The sequence below is a fragment of the Indicator indicator genome, chromosome 19 (assembly GCF_027791375.1).
Source record: "Indicator indicator isolate 239-I01 chromosome 19, UM_Iind_1.1, whole genome shotgun sequence".
NCBI lineage: Eukaryota > Metazoa > Chordata > Aves > Piciformes > Indicatoridae > Indicator > Indicator indicator.
In genome coordinates, this window is record NC_072028.1 from 8,059,979 (window position 1) to 8,084,982 (window position 25,004).

Below are 25,004 nucleotides of genomic sequence, written 5' to 3' on the forward strand. Positions count from 1 at the left end.
TGTTTCCTGCGTTTGAAGCCTTTGGTGCAGTTTTATTTCTCCTGATTATTTATCAACAATAATTACTACTGCTAATAAAAATAATTGCAGTTTTTGCTTTGTCTTGTTTGTTTGGGTTTGGGGTTTGGTTTTTTGTTTGTTTTTTGGTTTTTTTTAGGGATGGCCCTAGGCTGGAGAGGGGTAGGGGGGGTCGCGGCTATTCAATACTTAGTGCAGTCGTAGGAGTAGGGGGTGGCATGACGGTATAGGGAGGGCGCAGATCTGTAGGGGATCTGACAGGCGGAGTTGCTGCTCACCTGGTGATCGCTGAGCGAGGAACTCTCCATCCCCAGTCGGTGCGAGGTGAACATTTCCCGAACGTTGGGAAAAGTCTGCTGTTGAGACCCAAAACTGTGCCCGGACAGGTGGCTCAACTCAGCCCCGTGGTTGAGGTACCAAGAGGCGGTGGGTTGCCCCCCAGCAGCCGCCGCAGCCCCTCCGCCGTGGGGATGCCCGGTACCCAACGTACCCTCCTGCCCCGACGGAAGGCTGAGAGTACCGAGGGGCGATGGGGCACCGGTGGGATGCTCGGCCAGCCCTTCCTCCAGCGCTGCGGGGGGCACGCACATGTGGCCCGGCCTCTCGCCGCTGTAGAGGCTCATGGCCCTCATACTGCAGTGGTAGCTCCCACTAGTGTCCAGGGCCTGGCTACACGCCGCGCTGTAGCCCGACGGCTGCCCCGCTGGGTAGCCCAGTGCCATACCGGCACCCGTCCTGCCCGAGGCGGCACTCACCGGGCTGAGATCCCCCGCGGGAGAAGTCCGCAGGGTCATGATGCTCTCCACGCTGAAACCTGGGAGTCCGTTCCCGGCGGGGTGATGCTCGGGAAGCGAAGCCTCCGGGGAGGCGGCGGCGGCGGGAGGGGAGGCGGTGCTGCGGGGACTGTCCCGCAAAGCCCCGCCGCTGGCAGGGCTCAACGTCTCCACCTTGGTGATCACCGGGAGCTCGGGAGATGCCGTCTCGCTCTTGATCACCACTTTCTTCTCGGAGGCCGGAGCCGAGGCGGAGGAGGAAGAGGAGGATGAGGCTTCCTTGGAGAGGTCGGTGCCGGGCAGCCCGGAGGGTTTGGGCTGCTCCTTCAGCAGCCGTTCCCGGGCCTCCTCTTTCTCCTTGGAGACATCCTTCTTCTTGAAGCGTCTCCGACGGCGTAAGAAGCTGCCGTTCTCGAACATGTTGTAGGAGTCGGGGTCCAGGGTCCAGTAGCTGCCCTTGCCCGGCTTCTTGTCGTCACGGGGCACCTTGACAAAGCACTCGTTGAGGGAGAGGTTGTGGCGGATGCTGTTCTGCCAGCCCTGCTTGTTCTCTCGGTAGAAAGGGAAGCGGTCCATGATGAACTGGTAAATCCCATTGAGCGTGATCTTCTTGTCGGGGGCATTCTGGATGGCCATGGTGATGAGGGCGATGTAGCTGTAAGGTGGTTTCACCAGGTCCTTGGGGGCTGCGGGTTGGTGGGGGTGGTAGGGTCCGTAGGAGCGCCCCATGCCCGCCGCATACTGCTCAGCGTGGCCCGAATAGACGCTCATGGGGTTGCCCATGCCGCCGTACGTCCCCGCCGTCCGGTAGTAGTTCTGCTCGCTTAAATACGGCACCACTCCCAAAGCGTTGGGGTCCGAGACGGAGTAGCGAGCCTGCATCATGGAGAGGGGCTTCCCGCGGCCGAGCAGGAGAGGAAGAGGAGGAGGAAGAGGCTGGAAAAGGCCTCACCCCCCTCTGCGGAGAAGGATGAGGGGAGAGAGTAGAGAGTCTCAGAGACGAGCTAAATCCCAGCGCGTCCTCCTCTAGCAGCGGCACCGCAGCAGCATCCTTCGGGGCGCCGGGGGCAGGGTGGTCTCTGGTGCCCTCTCCCTCCCTCTTTATGACTGTGATTCTTAAATACACACCTATAACTTGCGCTGCTGCGGAGCGGGAGGCGGGGACCGCGCAAGGGATGTCCTAGTGGTGGCAGGGCGGGGGAGGGGGCAGTTCGTCTTACCGAAAAAGAAAAAAACCAAAAATTAATAATGAAAAAAAAAAGGGGTGGGGGTAACAGGAGAAAAATCAGCCTTGCAGAAAGCCAGCTCTTGTCACAATCACGACCCGAAATCTTGCGGGGCCCCGGCGGCTCCTGGCGAGGGGGGTTCTGGGGGCAAGGGGAGGGGGGGACCGCCGAGCTCTTCGGCCGCGCTGCTGCTGCCGCCGAGCTTCCAAACGCGGCCCGCGCCGCCGGCGAGCTTTTACTGCCCGCTGGCCCCGCCCCCCACCGCCGCCGCCCGCCAATGGCCGGGTGCACTGCTGCCAGCCCAGCCAATGGGAAGCTGGCGGTGACGGCGGCATGTGGACGGCGGGTGCGCGCCCTCACACGCCAGGGCCCCGCCACACACGCGAGCGCGCCCCCGTCTCGCCGCGCTCCGGGATGATATAGCCGCGCTTAAACAACTCTATACATCCCCCCTTCCCCGTGTATGATTTTTAACGCTTTAGCCCCAGCAAAATGGCTCTGGCCGGCGTGGGGCTCCTCTGGTCCGCTCTGCCTTCCTGCGCTCTTCACCAAAAAGCGACTTTTAAAGCACTTTTTAAAAGCCAGATTGATAGCGGGAGTCGTGACACAGCGCTTATCGTCCTGCAGTGCCGATATAACGGTGTCGACGGGACTGACAGGTCCTTCTTCTTCCCCATTTTTTTCCTAAATATCGTTATTTTAAGCGAAATCGACGACCGGAGAAGGAACCGGCGGCGAGTGGCATCTTGTCCCGCTTTGTCGCTCGCACCCCAGTGACCCCAGATCCCTCTGACTCTTTGGGAAAGTTTAGGGGTATTTTATTATTACTAGAATGATTTTGAAATAAGCAAAACTTAGCGAGTTTAAATGGCCTTTTTTTTTCTTTTTTTTTTTCTTTTTTTTTTTTTTTTGTTCCGGCCACTGAGGCGAATTTTCTTCTGCCTGTGAAATCCGCCCCGCTGCCTTTTCCCTAATGAATTCATTAGGGGCAATCAGAGCAGGACAATTAGGGACGCATGGTGACCAAGTGTAAACTTGGATATTTGGGGAAAAAATTCTGCGAGCTGCCCTGTCCCATCGGGAGGAAATCTGGATCTGCCCAGCCAAGGGAGAAAAGTGGGAAACGGCGATTTCTTCCCCTCCAACTCCAGCTCGGCTACCAAAAAAAAAAAAAAAAAAAAATATATATATATATATATAGTCACTGCAAAATCGATTCGAGCCCGAAGAGCCCAAGATAAGGTTGAAATTAATTAGCTGTCACTTGGGCAGGCTCCTGCCCGCTGCCTCCCCCGAGCCCGGCTGATTTCTGAGCGGTCATTTTTTGGTTTCTTACACTATAATTCTGCCTTTCCCTCCTTGTAATTTGTGGGGCTTCGTAAGGCTTTAAAGAAAGCTATTTTCTTGCCTTTTTTTTTTCTAATTTTCTCCTCCCCAAAGGCGGAATGTGATTTTTTTTAATTTTTATTTTTCCGCTGGCTGCCGGGATGGAGGGTCCTTTCCCTGGTCCCCGCCGGGGAAGTGCGGACAGGACCGCTGCCGCCTCCGGTCGTGGGAACGCAGCCGTGATGGTAATTACGGGAGAGATTTTAAATAAAAAAGGAAACGAATTTATGCGATAACCGGGGGGCGTGGGGGGAAAGCCCTAAAATATAAGATGTAGCTCCTCTACAAGGAGGTTAAAAACCATCGGCGGTGGGAAAAGTATTGATTGGAATCTTTCACAGACGCTTTGAAATTGTTGTTTAATGTTGATGGAAATAAATGTAAATGTTTTGGGAAGGTTTCATCAACTGAGCAAATGTCCAGGGGGGTAGTTTTCAGGAAAGCAATGAGTAAATTCAGTGAGATGTGTTGATATTTTTCATGCAAATATACGACTATTGAGAAAACATTCAAATTTTATTTTTTTCTGGATTAATTTGAGGACGACTTCACATTTCTGCCACCCGTTCTCAAAGAAATCATATTTCTCATTAAAAATTGGGCTATTTTCTCAGCATAGTCAAGAAGACAGGAATCTTTTTAAAATATCTTACATGGCAGGAAATTTTAACTGCAAAAGCCTGTCTGAAGTTTCCCCTAGAGTTGCCCCTTCCTAGAAGCCTGGGACGCTCTCGAGAAATAACCATAACCTTGCTTGAAATCTTACCTCTCCTCGGCTGCAAACTTTACCGAGCTGATTCTCTACAGAAATTGGGGGGGGGGGGGGGGGGGAAATAAATTAAAAAACAAAAACCAACTCGAAAACAAACCCACAAGGAAAAAAAAACACCCAACAAAAAAACCCCAACCAACAGCACCGGGTGTTTGCTTGCTGCAGCTGGGAACTGGACGGAGACTTAAGGAACGGGCTCGGAAAAGCCCAAATTTCAAACTGCAGGATGAAAAAAGAAAAATATTCTCACTATGAAAAATAGCCAGTTTTCAAACGAGGGAGAGAGAAGAAAGGAGTCATTCCCATCAAGAGAGCACTAGGCAAGGGGGAAAGTTTCCTCTCCCGAACACGGCCGGTTTCCCTCTCTCCTCCTCCGCGGGTCTCCGGGACTGGCTTTTGCTCGAACTACCAGGACAACGGCAGGTTTCCCTCCGCAGCATTTTATTTCCCTTTGGCGAACCCCTGAGAGCAACGACCTGGGCCCTTTTCCTTCTCGAGGGCTCTCCCATCACTGTTCGGCCGTGCCCCGGGGCGGACGGGTGCTCGGTGCGACGGCGCTCGGTGCGGTGCCGGTGGCCAGTCCCGGCGGCGGGCGCATCGCTCACCTGCCCGCTCCGGGGGCTCTGCGCGGCGTGTGCTGCCCTCCAGGGGATACAGAGGGCTTTGCAATGCCGCACCGGCACCGCACCGGCTGCCCTCCCCGGGTCCCCCGGTTGTGCGGGGGTGCAGAGCGGGGGAGGAGGAGAGGGAGATGGAGCGATTGGGGAAAGGAGGCGAGGGGGAAATGAGAGAGGGGGAAATGGGACAGAGGATCAAAGGAAGAGAGAGAGTGAGTGAGTGAGCAGGCAAAAAGGAAAGAGCAAGAAGTGTATGAGACAGAGAATGGGGAATGGGAACAGGGCAGAAAGGAGGTATGAGAGTGGCAGAGAAAGCAAAACAGAAAGAGGAAGAAAAAATGGTGTAAGGAGATAGGGAAGGGAAGGGAAGGGAAGGGAAGGGAAGGGAAGGGAAGGGAAGGGAAGGGAAGGGAAGGGAAGGGAAGGGAAGGGAAGGGAAGGGAAGGGAAGGGAAGGGAAGGGAAGGGAAGGGAAGGGAAGGGAAGGGAAGGGAAGGGAAGGGAAGGGAAGGGAAGGGAAGGGAAGGGAAGGGAAGGGAAGGGAAGGGAAGGGAAGGGAAAGGGGCCTATTTTTACTTGTCAACATTGAACCCCAAGCAGTGTGGTATCACTTGTTCAGTGCTCCTCTTTGGGTGCCCTGTGGCTGTTTTCTGTGACTGTCCCTGTATGTTCAGCCTGCATTGCAGAGTAACAAACAATTCCCACAGCACAAGGACTTCTTTTCTGCATTGTCCACAGGGTTTGTATTAATCTGGCACTACCTTTTTCTACGTGTTTCCACAAATTGAAGCAGGAGCTGCATTTTGTCTCCTGTATGCAAGCCTAGGATCCTCCTTTAACCTATTTCAGTGGAGTATTTTGTTAACTTTTATAAAATGGATAATAAAAGTGATTCAGGCACCTCCTATAGACTAATTCAATATATAAGGATGTTGGTAGCCCTCTTCGCTTCCCTCTGAAAGGAAATTTCCCAGTAACATCCATATGAGCTGCATCAGGCTGCCACAACTGATCACAGGATCCCAGGACCCCAGAATCCCAGCATTGTGGGGATGGAGGGACCTTGGAGATCTTCTAGTCCAATGCCCCTGCTAAAGCAGGTTGCCTAGAATCACAATGTCCAAGAGGGTCTGGAGTCTTTGCAGAGAAGGAAACTCCACAACCTCTGTGGGCAGCCTGGTCTAGTGCTCCATCTCCCTCAGATGAAAGATTTTCCTCATACTTAGGTGGAAAATTATGTTAAAGGTGTGATAGAGAAGACCCTGGAAAAGTAATTTGGATCACATTTCAGAGCTGTAGAACCAAAGCAGAGAACTAAGCCAGAAGAAGAGACATCACCTATCAGGAAAGTCCCCATCTGCTTAAGGCCAAGTACTCTGACCTCTACAAAACCAGCAGAGGCCCTCTTGTTTGGAAGCTGAAGCCATGTAAGGCTTGCATAGAGGTTGGAGGGAGATGTAGGTGGTCTGGTAGGATCTCAGCCTCTCTTGACCATTAGCGTATTCATTAATGGCACTGTTGCTACCTCACTTGCTTTCCTTTCCTCAAAGGAGAGGAGAAAAAGAGCATGTTGGAGTGGAAACAAGTCCCACGAGCTGGAGTGTGGCAGTTTTGGGTGACAGCAGACATACAGACAGTGTCGACTCTGGCAGGTCGGGAGTGCAAATCACAATGCTGACTTACAGTGAGGTTATAAATTGCTCACCAAAGGCCTGAACCCCAGCTCCCCACAGAGATATCAAAGTCACTGGGAGTTTTCCGTGAGTAGGAAGTGGAGGAATGAGCTTCAAACATTAAGGCCCAGATCCACATGGGTGGTCTATTATGCCTGGATGGATTCCCACTGGCTGCAGCAGCACTCTGAGGTAGTGAAAAGGCTGTTCCTAAATGCACCCCATTGCAGAACTTGGGTTCTAAGTACTTTTTCTAAACGCTTATGAGGGGCTTTGGTGGAAAGGTGAAGCCTCAGACTCACCACAGCTGCTCCCCAGCATTTAGTCCAACACGCTGATATTACAGAGTTTGAAAAGCACACATAGTTGGAGGAGGAAAGACTCCTGAACCCAGCAGAGTCTTGGCCTTTGATTTGCACTGTGAAAAAAAAGCCAGTTCAGCCATCAACAGCAGCCACAGAGAGAAAAGGCATCCACACTCACCCAGCTACATCTGTAACCATTCAGAGAAGAGCATCCGAATTTGTTCCGCTTTTTGGTTGGCAGAGCAACAGTCAGCTCTGACAGTGGATGTGTATTGGTAGCATCCAAGCCAAGCAGATTAGGAACCAAATTCAAAAGCCATTTCCCTCCCCCTTCCTCGACACACTTTAAAATAAAACCTTCATTTCGTTGTTCCCATGACCCTTCCATCCCACTCTGCTCAGGAATGTTGGGATTCTCAATGTCCTCGTTCTTGGGGTAATCATCGAATACATTAATTCTATAAATAATAAAATCATGCAAACAAATCATTTACTGTCCTATTAAATGCAAATGAGAAATATACTTTCTGAGAGACAGCAGACTTGGAATTCCACCTAAAGGTTGGATATTGCTTTATTCATAACCAGACAAATTCTAAATGGTAAAATACTTGATTTGGGAATTATTTTATGAAAAGTGGAGTGTTTTACCCCTAGCTATGACACATGATTAAAATACCACAGAGTTTCTAGAATCTTGGGGGGCATTCCTATGATGTTAATGGTATGGCGGACCCATTTCTATGTGGAATTATAGGTGATGCTGTTGTAAGTGTTGGAATGGGAGACCACTCACATGAGCCTGGGCATGAAGACACTTGAGAGTGCTCTTAGCACCTGCCCACCAACAGAGACCCTCAGAGGAGTCCAAACCCTCACAGGCACATTTCGTGTGAAATACACAAGGGGCAATGGTTTTAAACTAAAAGATGAGATTCAAACTAGGCCAAAGGGAGAAATTTTTCATACAGAGGGCAATGAGGCACTGGTCCAGGTTGCCTAGAGAGGTGGCAGATGCCCCATCCCTGGAACCATTCCACATCAAGTTGGTTGGGGCTCTGAGAAACCTGATCTGATTCAGAGTATCCCTGCTCACTGCAGGGGGGTTGGACTAAAGGTCCCTTCCAACCTAAAGCATTCCATGCTTCCATGAAATGTTTTTCCTCAGCACATGTTCCCACATGAGGCCTAAACCCTGAGGAAAGGTCCCTCCATCGGGCTCCAGGTTCACTCATGGCCTTTACCACTGCAAGAGAGGGAAACACAGTCTTCCCGTGGTCTAGGAGCTCTCCTCACCTTGACAAACACGGGCCAAAGGTTGCACTTCTCCACGCCCTCGCTCCCGCCATCCCCACTTCTCCTGCGCTTCGCTTTCTAGAGTTTATCGACCCTTCCGCGCCGCCGTAGAGGCGAGCGGGTGGGCTGGGGCAAAGGCAGAAGTTCCTCCCCTTGCTTCTCGGTCCTCCCCGCCGCCGGTGGCGCCGCCATGGAGGGGCGCGTGCGGCTGCGCGCGGGTGAGCGGCGTACGCGGAGGGGTGGGGCGAGGAGAGGCGGCGAGATACGTCACAGGGTGGGGGGGGGAGAGCGAGTGCGGTCCTTGGTGTGAGAGGGGGGAGCGGGGGGGGGGAGGGGGGAGGGAGGATGGCGGCGTCCGGCCCGGCGGCGGTCGCAGCGCTCCCCCGTGAGGCGCCTGCTCGTCCCCTCACCTCTGCTTTCCTCCAGGTGCTTCCAAATGGGACGTCCGGGAGAAGGTGTGGGACTACCTGGAGAGCAGCGGGTTGGCCGATTTCCCACGGCCGGTGCACCGCCGCATCCCCAACTTCAAGGTACAGTAACTCGCTTGTGCGGGTCTGGGCCGCTTCCTTCTTTGCTTCCTCAGGGAAGAGCAGGGAAGAATACCCCAGGTATTCTGTCTGCACCCTTCTTGTCGCTGCAGCCCTCAGACAGCTGGGAACAGCACGTTCCGGTGGGCTGAGCGGGTGGTTGGTGATGATAGAGAGCTCTGACAACTGCCACAGCACACCTCATAACCTTTGGCGAGTAAAGAGGCGCAGGTACCTGATGAGACATGGCAGGTGTGTGCTGCGTTTTCATCAGTGGATACCAAATCACTTTGTGAATGTCCTGAATCGAGGGGTGAGACTGATGCATTCAAAACTGGATTTCACCCCACAGTCCATTGGGATGGAAAGAAGAGGTCACCCATCTGATAGGATTTAGCCTAGGAACACAGAGTGCTGCTGAAATGTGAATAATGTGAACAGTGACCAAGTTATTGCTGGTGAGGATTCCTTCCTCCTGATCTGTCTGCCCTGTGTCTCCAGTTCAATGGTTTGGGAGAAGAAATGAAACTTCTAAGTACTCAGTTACCCAGGGAACCGCTTTACCAAAGGGAACTTTTTTAACCCAAGCTTAAGGTGTGCAGCCACATATCTGCTGTGTATTGAAGACATGATGACCAAAATAGCATTGTGGGGATGTGGGTTGGGTGTTTTAGCCCATGAGCAGCTTTAGGAGATGGGCTCTGCTTTTGCTCAATGGCAGGCACATTCTGCTTTAGTCTGGTGCTGAGGTAAAAAAGGTGCTGAAGCAGGCGGAGAAGGCCTGAGGCTTTATCACACCCTAAAGCAAGGGAATATCAGGGAGTTACAAGGGACCTCTCTGCTGAACTTGAGCATCTTAATTAAGAAAGGAATCTTCTGAGGTCAGTATAGTCTCTGTAAAGAGACAACCTTGTCCAGAAAGTCTTCACCTAAAAGAATCTCTGTGGCTTTTGTTTAGAGGAATCTATGTTTGTTGACTAAAAATGGAAATTAGTCTCCAGCTTTCAATTAGATTTGAATGAGGTAGGCAAAAGATCCAAAGATCTTCTTTTTTTGAGGCCTGCATGGCTGAACTCAATGATCTTACAGATCTTTTCCAACCTAAACAATTCTATGATTTTTGTATTAGTCAGGCACTCAGTATTCATCTCGGGAGGTGTTCAGGAAACGTGGACATGGCACTTCAGGACATGGTGTAATGGCCATGGTGGTCTGAGATTGACAGTTGGACTTGATTTTAGAGGTCTTTTACAACTGAAACAATTTATGATTCTTTCACAGAATCACAGAATCAATATGTTTGGAAAAGACCTCAAGGATCATCAAAGTCCAACCTGTCACCCAAGACCTCATGACCACTAAACCATGTCACCAAGTGCCACGTCCAATCCCCTCTTGAACACCTCCAGGGGTGGTGACTCCACCACCTCCCTGGGCAGCACATTCCAGTGTCCAACAACTCTCTCCATGAGTTCTGTTGGCATGTGAGAGTTTCCCATAGAGAACATCACAAAATTAGTAGTATGCCCCTCATTTAAAATCTGGGGAAAACAGCTTCTCTGTAGAGTGGGAGATTGTTTCCCATCTCTGCTGTGAACTCCTTGGTGATGCACTGGTATCTTACAAAAACAGGGTGCTGCCCATGCTGCGACAAGGCTTCTGGGTTTACAGGAGTTCAAAGCTGCCAGTACTGTGAAAGTAAACCCTGATGCTCCCCAGAAGAACGCTCGCTTTCTAACGCTGGAAGTAAGTGAACGCATTCTCTTCTCTCTTGATTCCTTCCTTCACGCAGGGTTCTCACCAGGCTTGCTGCTCTATTAAAGAGCTGGATATATTCAGCAGAGCACATGAGATTAAGGTGGATCCTGACAAACCTCTGGAAGGTGTTCGGCTGGCTGCACTGCAGGTAATGTCACCTCTGCACCCCTGAGGAGAATGGGACAGCACTGCAGCACTTGGTGGCATCTCATGGTCTATGCCTGCAGGAGATTTAGCAGCCTTAAGTTTTATGGGGTTGCCCTTGGATGGCTGTCTTTGCCTTTTTGGCAAATGGTGAAGGGACAAGTAGGCTTTGAGGGATATTGCCATGTTTCTGTGCAGCAACTGCTGTTTCACCATTGTCCTATTCTTATTCCACAAAACATAGAAAGTAGCCTTGCCTCAAGTTGTATTTGTCGCAGGACAGACTCACCTCATGCCTCTGCCTGAGGCTGATACATGGATTGCTTGTGGACATGCAATTTAGGTCAGTCAGTGTGTCTTGCATCTATTTCTTAAATAAAATATTTCCTGGAATTCTGCTGTGCTGGAGGGGATCCATCTACAGGTACTACACAATCGAAAAACAGACTGCTATGTAGCAAATATGACTGACCATATGGAGACCTAGAAGTATTTCTTTAGTTCCCCACCTCCTTTTAACATGATAACTTCTTGTTTACACAGGCAAGGAAGGCTCTCTTGGTTCCCACACCCCGTCTGAGAACTGGTCTCTTCAATAAGATTGTCCCACCTCCAGGTGCAACTAAGGAGATCCTGCGGACATGTGCCACATCTCAGGTAGGAATGAAGACTGGAGGAGGTCTGAATTAACCTGTTGTGTTGTGGTAGTCCAGGTAGAAGCTGAAAAACCAGATGTGACCTGCAATATTCTTCTGATAGTATGCTATTCCTGGGTTTGTGCACGCTTCTACCATGAATATTTTGTTTTTCCTTAAATCGTGAGGAAATTTATCCTTTCTGGATGTGTTTTATTAACAGAATGATGTCAATATTTTGTGAATGCTTTTTTGAGCATCGTAAGCAACTTCCATAGGTGATCTTTGGGTTTCTAATAAGTAGAATTCCTTTATTCTTCTGTAATTTGGAGCTAGTGAATCCTGTAAGGAATATTGTAATGTTTACAGGTTTTGCCTAAGCTAGTTGATAAAATAAACAGGAAAGATCAATTATTTTAGAATCCAAAGTCTAAAGAAACATCAATTCTGTCGTTTGGGTTAGCCAAGGTGCAAAAACGCCTTCAAAGAGTTTTCTGTTAACAGGTCTGTTGGTGCCCTCTGGTGTTACAATTTCGTATTGTACAGCTAAAGCCATTTGGCAGAGAAACCTGCATTAGTTTAGACACATCTTTATTTGGTATAAACCCATAATTTATTCAAAATACATAGCCTAGCTGTGTTGGTTTTATTTCTTTCTCTATCTCCTGCTCAATGCAGTAAAGTTCGTCAGTAATTCTGTGTACAACTGGAAGTTGTAAACAGGTGGTAATTAGTAGCAACTTTCTGTGTTGGAAGCTCTATTAAAGTCATTAATTAGGCTTTTCAGGGTTGAAGAGTGCTTCTGAAAGAGACTTATCTCTTGGCCTGCTTTAGGCCTCATCTCAGGTCTGTGATCTTACCACCATGTGTCCGTTTTTTTAACCCCACCAACCAGGCATATTGATGAATAAATGGTATCAGCCGCTGATATTTAGAGAGCACTGTGCAAACAGTTCTTATCACAGTGCTGTGAAGTGGATAATAAGCATTATTACTGGTAATCAGCCATGAATAACTGATCTTTTGGATTTTATGCTCTACACAGAAATTGGGCTTTTCATTGTGAGGATTGCTTTAGCACAGAGCTGTATCAGTGTGAGAAGGATTTGCATTGTGTTCTACACATCAAGAGTAATCGAATCACAAGATAACTTTAAAAAGTTCTAAATCTCTGATGTTTGAAAGGCAAAGTAAACACCAGTTTTAATTTCTGCAGCTCTGGACAGATTTTTTTAGGATATGTTCTTTACAGAGGAGCCTAAAGGGGTTGGCTAGGGATGATCAGGGAGAGAGGGAACTCAAAGAAGGATGACAGGCTTTTCTTCACACTTGTCAGAAATGATGTGGGGTTTTTTGTTCATTAGTGCCTTAAAAGGATTTGGTAAAGATAACTCAGCTTGGCACTGGCACATCCTGGATGATGGTCACACAGCAAAGGACTGAGGAATGTATTCTTGGGAAGCACATACACATTTTTGGAAGGTGCCTTTAAAGATAGAGGTGTGGAGAAACTGGCAGCGCAGTGTGAAATGGAGAGTGATCCAGCCTGCATTTCAGTAAAGCACTTTACAAGCAAGCAGCTTCACATCTTCATGCTTTTTACCTTTTTACATGAACTTTGTGATTTGTGTGTGAAAATTTAAGGATTTGTAGTGCTTTGATACACCTTTTGGGCTTGAATTTGCATGTTATAACATTAAGTTGGTAGTAATAGAGCAGGAAGTGTTCTTTGCCCTCATTTTTAGCAACAGACATGCAATAAAGGGTTTCAAAAAAACAAGGTTTTGATCCTAAGTAAGTAACCTTCCTTAAAAAGGTAGCTCTCCTTGAAATGTGCCAAGATTCTTGTCACTATAGTAGGGAGTCTATTCTAAGATTCCCTAGAGGACATGTACAGCTTGGCTATACTTGGAAGAAACTTGGAAACAAGGGGGGAGTTACATGGATTTATCAAAATATTCTGTATTTCTGCCTCATTGGTTGGAAGGCTGTGCACTCTGCAAACCTAAGGTTATGTTTTTCTTGCAGGGTGTAAAAGAATACAGTGTTCCTGTGGGTCTTGATGGGAAAGCACGAGTGGACTTGGTTGTTGTGGGATCAGTGGCTGTCTCTGAGAAAGGTAAGATAAAGCCTTCTAAGCTTTTCAGGAGGATGGTCTCAAGTCACAGTTCATGATGTCAGTGGTCACACTGCATGTTCCTTTTGGCAGAACCAAAACCAAATGTATCTTTGGAACTAAGTTAGTCTTGAGCTGTGTCTCTGCTGTGTGACAAGTCACTGATCCCAACCCAATCAGATCCTGCTTTATAACAACAACAGGCTCCCTGTTCAGAGGATCTGCGCTGTATTTTCCACTGGCTTTATCCATTGCCTAAAAATAATGTGTTTTCTGTCTGTCACCCAGACTCCTCTTTACCCACATGATGTTAACCTGTGTTTGACGTGAGTGGAGGGATCTAATTACAATGGGTAAATCAGGTTCTGTGTTAACTGAATTGGACTAAAATGGGTTATTCAGAACAAGGGGCTCCAGAATCCTTTAGGAATTCGTTGAAACCAATCTTGTATTTCATTTCAGATTACAAGGCAAGTTGCATTCTGTGAGAGAGGCTGATCTGAATTTTCCCAGAGTTACAGCTCTGTGCTTGGATTTTTTTGCAGACTGCTTAGTTTAACTATGTGCATTTAACAGTTACCAACCTTTCCACTCCACCGCTTCTGTGTTCACTGTCCCTGTTCACCTTTACATCTTGTAGGCTGGAGAATCGGGAAAGGGGAAGGTTATGCAGACATGGAATATGCTATGATGGTGTCAATGGGTGCAGTGCAGGAGGATACACCTGTAATTACAGTTGTGCATGACTGTCAGGTAAGTTAAAACATGCATACTCAAGTGACAAGTCCAAACCATGCGATACTGAGTGTTTGTGTCTGAAGAAGAGGCTTGGAATGCTGTTGGTGTGGCTCTTTACTTTGCTGCCGTTGTCACTGACAGATTTTCATTCATTGTGAGACATCAGAACGGTTCACAACTTGGTGAATTTGTTTTTAACTACTTCCTAACCTCTTGTTCCTGTAGGTGCTTGACATAGCAGAAGAGCTGCTTGATGATCACGATTTAACAGTGGATTATATACTCACTCCAACAAGAACTATCAAAACTAACTGCAAACGACCAAAACCTCAGGGAATAATGTGGCATAAGGCAAGTTACCTCTGCTAATTATAGTTTACTGGTACCAACATTCTGTTAAGTCCCCCTTTTTTACTTATAAACACCTTTAGTGTATTGGAAATACTTAGAAAAAGAGCAAATGTGTTTGTCAAACGAGACAAAACAGCTTCTGTGTTCAGTGTTTAAGTGGTAAGAGTGAGGAGGAGAAGTACATTACGGAAGCTGAGGTTGCTGTTTGAAATGGATTAGAAGGTGAGAGCCTCTGGAAACATCATTATCTATCAAATCCAGTGTGGATTTTAAGACAAGCATAATTTCTTGTAGTCATTTGCGGTTCAATAGTCTGTGTAAGTTTTGGGGCTTTTCCACCTCTTGTGCTTGATTCCTCAGTGCTCATTGAAATGGGCTTTGGTCGTTCTTTGGAGACAGTCCCACAGAGCTTTCTATGGAATGGATGGGATGCATGTTGCTGTGCTCTGGTTTTGAAAGGACAGCGTGACCTGGTGGCTGGTACATTGCTGGTTATATACTGGATAGATTGAATTAACTCCCAAAGGACAGATGGATTTTTGGCTGGAGTTCCTTTTCAAGTGGAGGAATACTGACTGGATACTGCTTTACACCAGGAATCCTTGCTGGTGGGTAATTATTGCTCTACGGGTTTGGCTCGCCCTAGCCCCCAGACTGTCAGAAACTTTTAGCAGATTCACAAATGCTTTCAGAAAAACATTCAGTAAATTGTTTTACTGGAAATTCATGCTGGGAAAACTTGGTCATTAGATTTTCATTCCTAAAATCATCCAGTTAAGGAGCAGAGACAATCCTACATGACTGAGTAACAGCAGGGAACACTGAAATGAGAAACAGGATATCCATGTCTTGCAGGAACCACTGAGGAATCACTAGGGAATACTTCTAGGAAATCAGGAGTTGTTTATTAAGTATTTGCCAACAGGCTTAAAGAGTTAAATGTGTTAAGGTAATGTATCTACAACAAACAATTCGAGCCAGTACTATTTTTATGGTGGGAGAGCATTTTACCCTGCCTGTGGTTGAGGGTTTGAGGTTAGAAATAAATAAATAAAGGCTCTGTCTGCACTGGAACATTTTTTCCATTGAATTATTTTTGAGTCATAACTTTTGCAGGATATTATTGAATGTAATTGTTCTGAGGGCCTACCCCTAGTGCTCCATCCATTTTGCCAACATACTTTTGATTGCAGTCTGTCTGTCTTGGTGTCAGGCTTCAGTCTCAGTAAGTGGTCTTGCTAACACTTTTTTTTTTTCCCTTTTTTTTACTGTCTGGTTCCCTTTTAGCAGGGACATTTTTCAAATGTCTCTTGCAGGGGCTGTTGAGTTTGTGAAATTTTTGCCATGCAAAGTCAGTCAGTGCCAAGTGTTATATCAAATTCAGTGTTACTTTTGCATTTATTTGCTTCTCAAGAGAAAAAGTCAAGATTAATATTGTATGCCTCAAACTAATAAAGTTATCTTCCACAACTCTTCAGTAGTGATATTGTCTGCAAAGTAGAGCTCTCAGAGAAATTTCACTGAGAAGGGACTACATCACACAATTGACCCTTTATTTGAGTATTTCAATGTTGATTTAAAACCTAAAACTGCTTTTGGCTGTTCTTTGATAACAGTCTTGGAGAACACAAGACAGAGCAAGGATAACCATGGCTTTTCTGTCGTTTTGGGTCAAGAACAAAGTGCTGTGTCTATATGAAGAAGAATTCTATTGGCATTATTCTTTCACAGAGAGATGAACAATTTGTCTACATTCTGCTTGTGCTTGAGGTGGTAACTTTGTTCAGCTCTTGCACAGAGGGTCTTGCAGGTGGGAGGTCTAGTTAATTGGCAGGGTGTTAAAAATGCAGGATTTGATACTTGCTATTTAACAGTTTGGCTTTTCCTGGCTGCTTCTACATCCTTTTCTCCTTCAAATCCTGGCTTTACTGGTGCATTCCTGTTCCTCAGAGCAAAACTAAATGAACCAAGAGGCAGTGAGTAAATAAATTGCCCACTTCTAAATAGGGTATTTTGTCAACAGAAAGGAGCTTAACTTCATTGTTAAGATGTGTGATGCCTAAAACACATTTGCAGAAAAGTTCATCCTTCAGGAACGTGGCTGGATCAAGCCAAGACAGTGATTTAAGAGCTTTAAATTAAAGGTGTTTGCAAACATAGGATAACAGCTGAGCATTGTGGTAAAGGATGTGCTTTCCTGAAGCTCTTAGGATAGAGAGCCAGCATTACATACGCTCTCTTTTCAGCTCAAAAGAGGTAAGAAAGTACTTAAAACAAACAAAATGCATGTCTCCAGGCTGGATTTCTGTGCTCAGAGAGGTTCTGCATTTTCCTGGAGTTTTTTGGTTAGTTATGTGCTGTCTAGGAAAGAAGTAGATATGGGGATGGGGTAGATAGGTGTTCCTCTGTGAGTAAATCATTCCCTTCTTGAGGAGCTGGCATGACTTACCCTCAGTTGCCTTCTTTCAGCTCACTTCAGTGCAGCATTTCCAGCTGAGCTATTTCTTGCTGTTGAGGCAGTGTGTTCTTCCAAACAGGAAGAGGTGAATTACTTGCTGTGATTTTTTTTTTGTTACAGATTTGCTGATTAAAAACCTTCCAAATAAGTATATTATTAATACCAAAGTATTATCAGTATCAGTACTAGGCACTTTAGAACACTTCTAAATACAAAGGTAGTGCTGGAATGTGTCTGTGAGTAGGTTTTCTGCGTCTGAGTTCAGAGGTTTGAGAAATAAGCGTGTGCTCTTGGAGGACAGCAAGAGCTGTGAGGAGCTGAGCACTCTGGAAAACTTTATTTGGATACCAGTGGAGAATAATTTGGCTTCATCTATATTGAAAATCTAACCCATTGTTTCTGGGAACTCTAAATTAATGAAAAAACTTAACTTCCTCATTTAGTATTTTGTATGGGTAGCTGTGATCTTTATCTGTGACACTGTGTATTAGTCACAATTACAGAATAGAATCATTTGGTTGGAAAAGACCTTTAATATCATTGAGTTCAACCATTCTCTAACTCTACCAAGCCTAATGCTAAACCATGTCTCTCAGTACCACATCTCTGCAGCTTTTAAACATCTCCAGGGATGGGGATTCAATCACCTCCCTGGGGAGCCTCTTCCAGCCTTTCAGTGAAGAAATTTCTTATAGTGTCCAATCTAAACTTTCCCTGGGACAACTTGGGGCTGTTTTCTCTTGTCCTACCACTTACTACTTGGGAGAAAAGGCCAATCCCCACGTGTCTCCAAGCTCCTTTCAGGGAGTTGTGGAAACCCAGAAGATCTCCACTCAGCCTTCTTTTCTCCAGACTGAACAACCCCAGTTCCCTCAGCTGTTCCTCACAAGACTTGTTCTCCAGGCCCTTCACCAGTTCATTGCCTTTCTCTGGACCTGCTCCAGCACCTCAGTGTCTTTCTTGCAGTGAGGGCAAAGAGATGAGGATTATGTAATTAGTAGTAGTGAGGATTCTGAAGTTATTTGTGCTGTGCTTATTTTAAATTGACACTGTACAGACCAATTAAAATATTTGGGGTCATGAAGAGGGAAATGAGAACAGTTGGTGGAAAAATCACTGTGTAATAGCAAGCATTTCCTTCTGGTTTTAAAATCATTCTTTTGCTGAGAATTTTGTAGCAGTAGGAAAAGATTTTTCCTGAAATGAACTGAACTGGGGGGGGGAATCCCCAAGTCTAATGTTGAAAGAGTTCAGTATACAGTGGCAGAGATGGAAACTATCTGACATCAACAGCTTCTGATCAGTGATTGAATATTGGAAAGTAAAATGGTCTTGTTTTACAGCTCAGAAAAATCACACATTCAGTCTGGAAAAACCTCCAGCAGGCACACAGCATTGCTATCAGGAGAAAATTGCTGTTAGTTTAGCCAAGGTTTGGTGGTGTTCTATTTTTTTGGAGGGATAGTGTGAGCAGGGCATGCTTCCACGCGTGGTTAAACATCTCAACACCTTTGCAAATCTGACCCTTGCAGCAGAGTCCATGGAATCATTTCTTCGTTGATGAATTCCAAATGTGGGTTGCATAAGTTTTTCCTGAGGGACACTAGCAGACTTCATGGGCTGCCAGCTCAGTATGCCCTCAGATTGCGTGCACATATTTGGACATTTTGTACAAATGAATGATAGAGTGTTCAACTCTGCTGGCCCGTCCGAGCTCCCTTGGCTTTGTCTCTGCTTTAAACCCCTGTGGGCTCACTGTTCCTTCAAACAAGCATCTGATCAAGGGGGAAACCACAGTAAGTGGGCTCTATCCTTAAGCCAGTCGTGGGTCAGAGACCCTTCAGGGTAGCCTAAGATTAATGTTTCCAACACCTTCCAGCCTCACTTCTTGAAAGGGCTGAGGATCTACTGCACTAAAGATCGCTTGGTCTTGTTTTCAGCCTTCCAGGGCAGGGCAGCAGCATCTGTCTCCATCTTGAGCCACATGTTGGTGTGTGTAGATGGGTGGCTGTGTGAAGCTGAATTAAATAGCAGACCTCTCCAAACTGTAGCTGTCCTTCCCTCATCTGCCCTACATCAGCCTCTGCTGCCAGGGAAATCGCAGTAGTGTTTGACTTGGCCTGCTCTGTATCAGGGGTCAGCATTACTCATTCTGTCAGAGGACAAACACATCTTTCATTTTCCCCAGCAAAATATTGAAAGTGGCTCCGTTAACTGTTCCGGAATAACAGAGGTGGAAGAGGGCCCTGACATTCCAGCAGAGATGTTGCAGAAGCCCATCGGCCACTACGGCGTGTTGGGACCAAACCAGGTGTCATAAGAGTGGATGCTCAGGGCTAAGTGCTGGGAGATTTGTGTTGGCACTCGGCATCCAGGGCTCTGTTTTCTTCAGGTTACTGTCAGAAAGGGGCCACATTTCCCTTCTCAGCTTGTTTCCCATAGCCCCATAATTGTGTGCCTGAAGAATTCATCTACCCTGCTGTCCTTTTCCCCAAGGCTCTCCCAGCTATGGCAGGGAGTAGGCAGGATTGTTAAATGATTAATTGCCTTTAATGGAGTTATTTTTAACCCAAATCACTTCAGTTATTGAGTTTATAGCACAGACCCACAAGCACTTCTGTTGGACAACCCCAGAGGGCTGAAGTGTGGAACTGGCCTGGGAATTGGTGGTCAAGGAATAATAGGAAACGTCTTGGGCTGGTTTTGCTGCCAAAGACAATAGTTTAGCTAAATCCCAACACTCAATACAAAGTTTACAAACACCAATAAATGGTTTGGCCTTGACTTTATAGGGATGGGGGAGCAAGGGAAGAAGCTTCCACTGCTGGGTTTGTCCAGGTCTACAGAACTGGATCAGCCAGACTTGGGGTGGAACCCAAGTCTCTGTGTCCTGGCCTAGCCTAAAGCAGTAGGCAAGGCTAAGGAGAAGAGACTGTTCGGCACAAGACCAAGAAACGTGCAGCTTGTTTGAAAGAGAGGAGGAATATCTTTGGCCTCTCTCCCCACGGAAATAAATCATTGCAGTCCTCCTCAGCTCACAAGACAAAAGAAACTTTTTGTATGATTGTAATTAGCAACACATTGTACTACCACTGAGTTCTTTTGTTTGCTATTTTGCAACAGAGCAGAGCGAGCTTTTTCCTCTCCTCTGCCACCCACTGCCCTCCTTATCCTTTTTGCTCTCACCCTTTGCACCCCAAAAAAGGCAGTGGATCGGTGTTGAATTGAAACTCTGAAATCCCAAACTGAGTTTCTGCCTTTCCTCAGCATAAAAGTGAGGGGAAATAAAAATTTGGAAGGTTTGTCCTAGCTGAAAGGTTATCTTAGACCCCAGGCAAAGCAGCCCCCGAGGTAAATCCGCTGTCTCTCTCTTGTGGCAGAAGGATAGCAGTTGATAGTGTCAGAACTTGTCTAATGCAGGTTTTTTTACAGAATGTTTTCCATTGCAAGAAAATTTAAGTGCTAAATCATCTGCCTTTGTTGCATTGGTACTGTAAGGGCTACTTACATCTGCACAGGGCTGGACTGAAGGTAATGGTAGGTTCACCTCATGGTGGTGTTTGATGAGCAGAGCTTCAGCCCTTATAGAAAACAACAGTTCATTACAAAGACAGATGCTGCTACATCTTCCAGAGTGTGCATTGAGCCTGAAGGAGTAGCTCCAAGAGCTCCAGGTAGATGCCAAAAACTACTGGTCACCCTAGTGAGAGGAGAAGCCATGTTGAAGCCTGGCCAGTTGGAGTCTCTTAGAGAATGTGCTGACCTTTCATCATCTAAATCCTCTCCTTGGTTTGTCCTTGAAAGTCTTGGAGTTCCAGAGATTATCCTCTTGGCACCCATTACTCTGGTTTCCACATCTACAAAGTGGTGAGGGTTTGCCCTTGGTAGCAGTGGTTTTTCTAACTAAACACCCAGTCCATGCCTTGGGAACTGAGTGTGATTTCAAGGTGAAAGGAACTGTATGTGCACTTGGTAAAAGATTGAGGTTGTGCTTTGGACTCAGGAGTGATTAGCTGCATGAGAATAGAAAAATGTTTTTCCTGTTTGGTTTAATTAGCATAGAACTTAGAGAACCAATAGAGATTTGACAGAGGACAACAAATGTTCCTAATTGTTGGCCAATAAAAGCGAAGTAAGATATCTTCAGCTGTTGGTTTGGTGGTGTGTTGCCCAGGGAAGGGGAGTTTGCTGTCAAACACAGCACTTGGGATTCTTGGCTGAGAAAAATAGATCAGTCCAAGAATCCACAGAGCAGTAACTCTTCAAAATCTGAAAGTGACATGTACCTTTCTGAGTGTAGAAGCTCCCAGAGCCCCAGAGGAAGTCCTTGCCTCTCTGTACTGGCTGAAATTGTTCTCAGTCATTGTTTGCTTGTTTAAAGGACCTAATCCCAAACACTTTGACTCTGGGTCTGAGGTTTGGCAGAATGAAGGTGGCCTCTGTCCATATCAGTTATTCCTATTCTGCTGTTTGGTGTTATATTAACAAGGTAGATCTAGGACAGGCTTTGTGTAAATTACATTTTTATTTCGTTTCAGATTGAAATAAAGCTTGCTTTTCTGCTCCTCAGAAGAGGAGCCCTGGAAACACTTCTGTTGACTGACTTTTTGTGTCACCTAAACCTAATGTTGCCCTCCAGTTTTACTCCAGTCACTTCAGAGCTTGACTCTGCTCCCTAGAGTTTTGTGAAGTTTAGACCTTATGGGGTGCAGCCAATCCAAACTTACTCTGTAATTGTAGCACCAGGAATTCAGAGGCTCAGAGGTGTGAGAGGTCTGAGCAGGGAGATCTGTAGGCATAGTCTGGCCAGCATATGCTGGTATTAGTCCAGTGCAATGAGTGGCTCACTCACACTGTGTGGGCTACTAGCTTGGGTCTCTGCTAGATCAGACATCATTTCCCTAGCTCTGTTTTGCTCCCTAAATTCAAGAACTGGATCTTGTGTTGATGGATGTTCTGTTTGTCCAGCAGCCAAGTAGGAATTATTCCCCCTTCCAACTGCAGTCTGAAAGCCAAGAGCTAGACCACATGAGCGAGGGAACCACTGCGTTTCCTGCCAGTCACTGAGTACAGCCTGGGGCATCTCAGGCCTGAGATGGATGGGCTTCAGCTGGTGAGAGGAAGGGCCTGTCCAGAAAAGCTGCTTGTGAACTGGGAGTGGGTGGAAGGGACAGAGGGTTCACAGTTTGGAAGTGTAGTGTCCAGGCTCTCTTCCGTTCTGTGAGCCAGCCTAGCAGACTGATGTGGGATCTGATGAGTAGCTGCGGGTGGTGTGTGAGGTCGGATGACAGGAGGGAGGCTGTGGGGATGTGCCACAAGCAGGGAACGTGCCTCCAGCTGGGCCCACACTTGGAGGAGCCTCGCTACAAGGCACGCTCCCCAGCTGCAAACTTCACACCATCAGCCCTCCCCATTGTATGACCCAGCCTACAGAATATCCTGTTTTGAGAGGAAAAGAGCACGAGGAGGTCTGTGGAATGAAAGTGTCTGGTGAATTGTAGGCATGTGAGATTCTGCCAGAGCAGGAGCACAGGCCCTAGGTCAAAGCAAATATTAAAGGATAACAATAGGAATGCAAGTCTGAAAGTGCTCTGATAAATAAATGTCAAAATAGAATAGTCCTGAGTTTGGTTTTGATTTTCCTGCTGCATCTACAGTGTGCTGCTTGCTTAAAGAGTTACTAACGTTTATTTTTGTCCTGCAGTGCGTATTTAGGGAGCAATTTCAGAATCAGGCCATTAATGTTATGAATGCTTTGGCACTCCAAATGGTACCAATATAAGGAGGTTCCTCTCTTTTTCTGGCACATGGGTCCTGATGGCCGTCCTCTTTTTCTGGAAGGCGAGAAATCTCATCATTGTATCTGTCTTCCTCCTTTTTAGGTCAGCTATGAGATGCTGGAGAAAATCCCCATCCTAAAGAGTCTTCGATACAAAGAGAAACAGGCTGGCAAGGACGTTACCCTCAGAGATGAACGCTCAGACATGGCAAATGCCAACAGACCAGCAGCATTAGATGAGATGGTGATGGCTGAAGGTGCAGGACCTCAGGCTGCTACAGGCTCAGCTCAACTAGGACCACGCTCTGTTGAAAGTGATGCTTTAAGTCCCAGCTTAGAGGGATCTGGCAGGGTAACTACTGTGTATGTGGGGAACATACCTCCCAGCCTAAGAGTGAGCGAGCTGAAATGCGCTTTGAGGGAATTCCACGCAACTCCTTTACGACTGAACTGGCAAGGAGCACAGCACAGGGCTTTTCTTGATTACAAGGATAAAGCAGCTGCAGCAAGTGCTATATCCTCTCTGAAAGGCTTGAGCCTCAGGGGTAATACTTTGCGAGTTGAGCTGGCCAAGAATCAGAGAAACAAAGGGCAAGTGGAAATCACTAGTGAGAAATGAGCATGAGTAGAGGGGGGAAATAAGCATGCTTGCATTGCTCTGTGGGAAGCCAGCCTAAACTTCCATGGATATTAGTGTATCCTCTGCTTTCTGCAGGCTAAACAGCAGTGCAGAAGCCAGCTCTTCAAACAAACGAGGTGTGCATCTCACAGCTGGCTTGCCTCCCTCATTCCTGCGCTTGTACCTGCGAAGTGTGTTTGTCAAGATGATGACAGAGGGGCCATTTCTCTAAAGGGTTTACACACAAAGTACCCACACTCTGTGTATTTGTTTTTCACTGCCTGTAGGTTGATTTGCTGTCCAGTGGGTATGTTTGTTTGGCCTGGATCAAAACCCTGCCCCTCAGTAGCTGTGTGCAGCTGAATGTAGCAAGGTGGTAATGTTCTGTCATCTAAAGGTCATACCTATGTATTTGTACTCCTGAGCTTAAAAGCCAGCAGCAGAAAATCTCTCTTAAGGGTTACAATTCTGCTAACTAAAAAATGGGGAGTTTTCAGTGTGTTTTTCATAAGGAAAAAATACCTTTTTTTGTGCAATGGGAAGCACTGCTCAGCCACTCAGTAATAGCTGCTAACATCAGGTGGAAGAGGTGGAGCCCCTTTCTCAGCTTCATTTTAATTCAGTACTTTAGAAACCTGCTGTTTCTTACCAGTTTGGCAAAGGAAAGTAAAGACTTTTCTCCAAAATACTTGGTTCCTTTTTCCTGGATGTAGATAATTGTAAAATAGATGCTTTTCTTGCTTGTCTTTGTCTCTTATAAATTGATGTGATTCCATCACCTCTGTGAAATTACGTTAATCATTGCAGTGGAAATGAAAAGCAGACAGGCCATGATCAGAACTTGTGGGTGACTCATGGAGCTGTTTGAAAAGTGGCTGGAGATCTCAGCAAAGCCTGTTCCTTCAGTGCTGGTGGTGACAAAGGCACAATCTTCCTGCACCCACCACATCAGGCAGCAGTGAGGGTCAGACAACAGCACTGTCAGAGTGCTATCAATTACTATCTTGAGCAGTGAGGTCTGCACACATGAACATTCACCTACAGTGTAAAGGAAAACGATTATTTATTTGGTGCAGCTTTTATTACATCTTTTTTTTTTCCCTTCAGCTTCCTATTCCTGAAAAACAAGTTGAATTTTGGCTGAACCATCCTCTCTAAAACAGAAGCACTTTTGCCATCGATGCTGGGCACGTAGTCAAAGTAAGCATCTAAATGGATATTTTTTGAAGTATGAGTTGGAAACTTTTTTTAGCCAGAGGGTACTGTTAAGTATATTTTAAGCATGTTGTTATGCATCAAGGGTCAGGCATTTTCTACAGTATTAAATTCAAAGTTCTCATCATTAGCATGGACTCTGCAGGGAGGGGCTGAAGGAAAGGGTTTCTTCATCTGCTTGTAAGGTCCCACAAAGGAAAATAATGAAAAATAATAGTGCAGTGGTCTAAAATACTCTATTTTTTTCCCCCAGCTCAAAACTGTTTTCAGTATCACTTAGTCTGAATTAAAACATGAACGCTGCACAGTCCTCTGCATCTTGTCTAGGTAGTTGAGCATCAAGGGGAAGAGTCAGGGGTTATGTTACTACTTAAACATACTCATTACATCATGAGCTTAGAAAGTGGAGGAAAGAAAAGCAGAAAATAATTACACTTCACTGCCTTTCCTTCTAAATGATGGCAAATTAAGTAATGTGATCATTTGATGTTATTTTTGACTCTTGCAATACAGCTTACTAGCTTACTTTGGTGAAGATGCCCAGGTGACCTTAGCAGTTGAAAAGGAGTTACTCTGCCAGTGAAAACTTCCAACATCTC

At 46.5% G+C, this 25,004-nt stretch overlaps 2 protein-coding genes across 2 annotated transcripts; one reads left to right on the forward strand and one right to left on the reverse strand.

Moving 5' to 3' along the window:
* Positions 1 to 200: 200 nt before the first annotated feature.
* FOXC2 (forkhead box C2) lies at positions 201 to 1,676 on the reverse strand. The gene has a single exon (XM_054389704.1). The coding sequence runs from the start codon at positions 1,674 to 1,676 to the stop codon at positions 201 to 203; it is 1,476 nt and encodes a 491-aa protein (XP_054245679.1).
* Positions 1,677 to 8,255: 6,579 nt separating this feature from the next.
* On the forward strand, positions 8,256 to 23,200 carry MTHFSD (methenyltetrahydrofolate synthetase domain containing). Its single transcript, XM_054389761.1, has 8 exons — positions 8,256 to 8,283; positions 8,492 to 8,595; positions 10,385 to 10,498; positions 11,038 to 11,151; positions 13,158 to 13,248; positions 13,886 to 13,998; positions 14,209 to 14,334; positions 22,675 to 23,200. The coding sequence occupies exons 1-8, from the start codon at positions 8,256 to 8,258 to the stop codon at positions 23,188 to 23,190; spliced, it is 1,206 nt and encodes a 401-aa protein (XP_054245736.1). The 3' UTR covers positions 23,191 to 23,200.
* Positions 23,201 to 25,004: the final 1,804 nt, after the last annotated feature.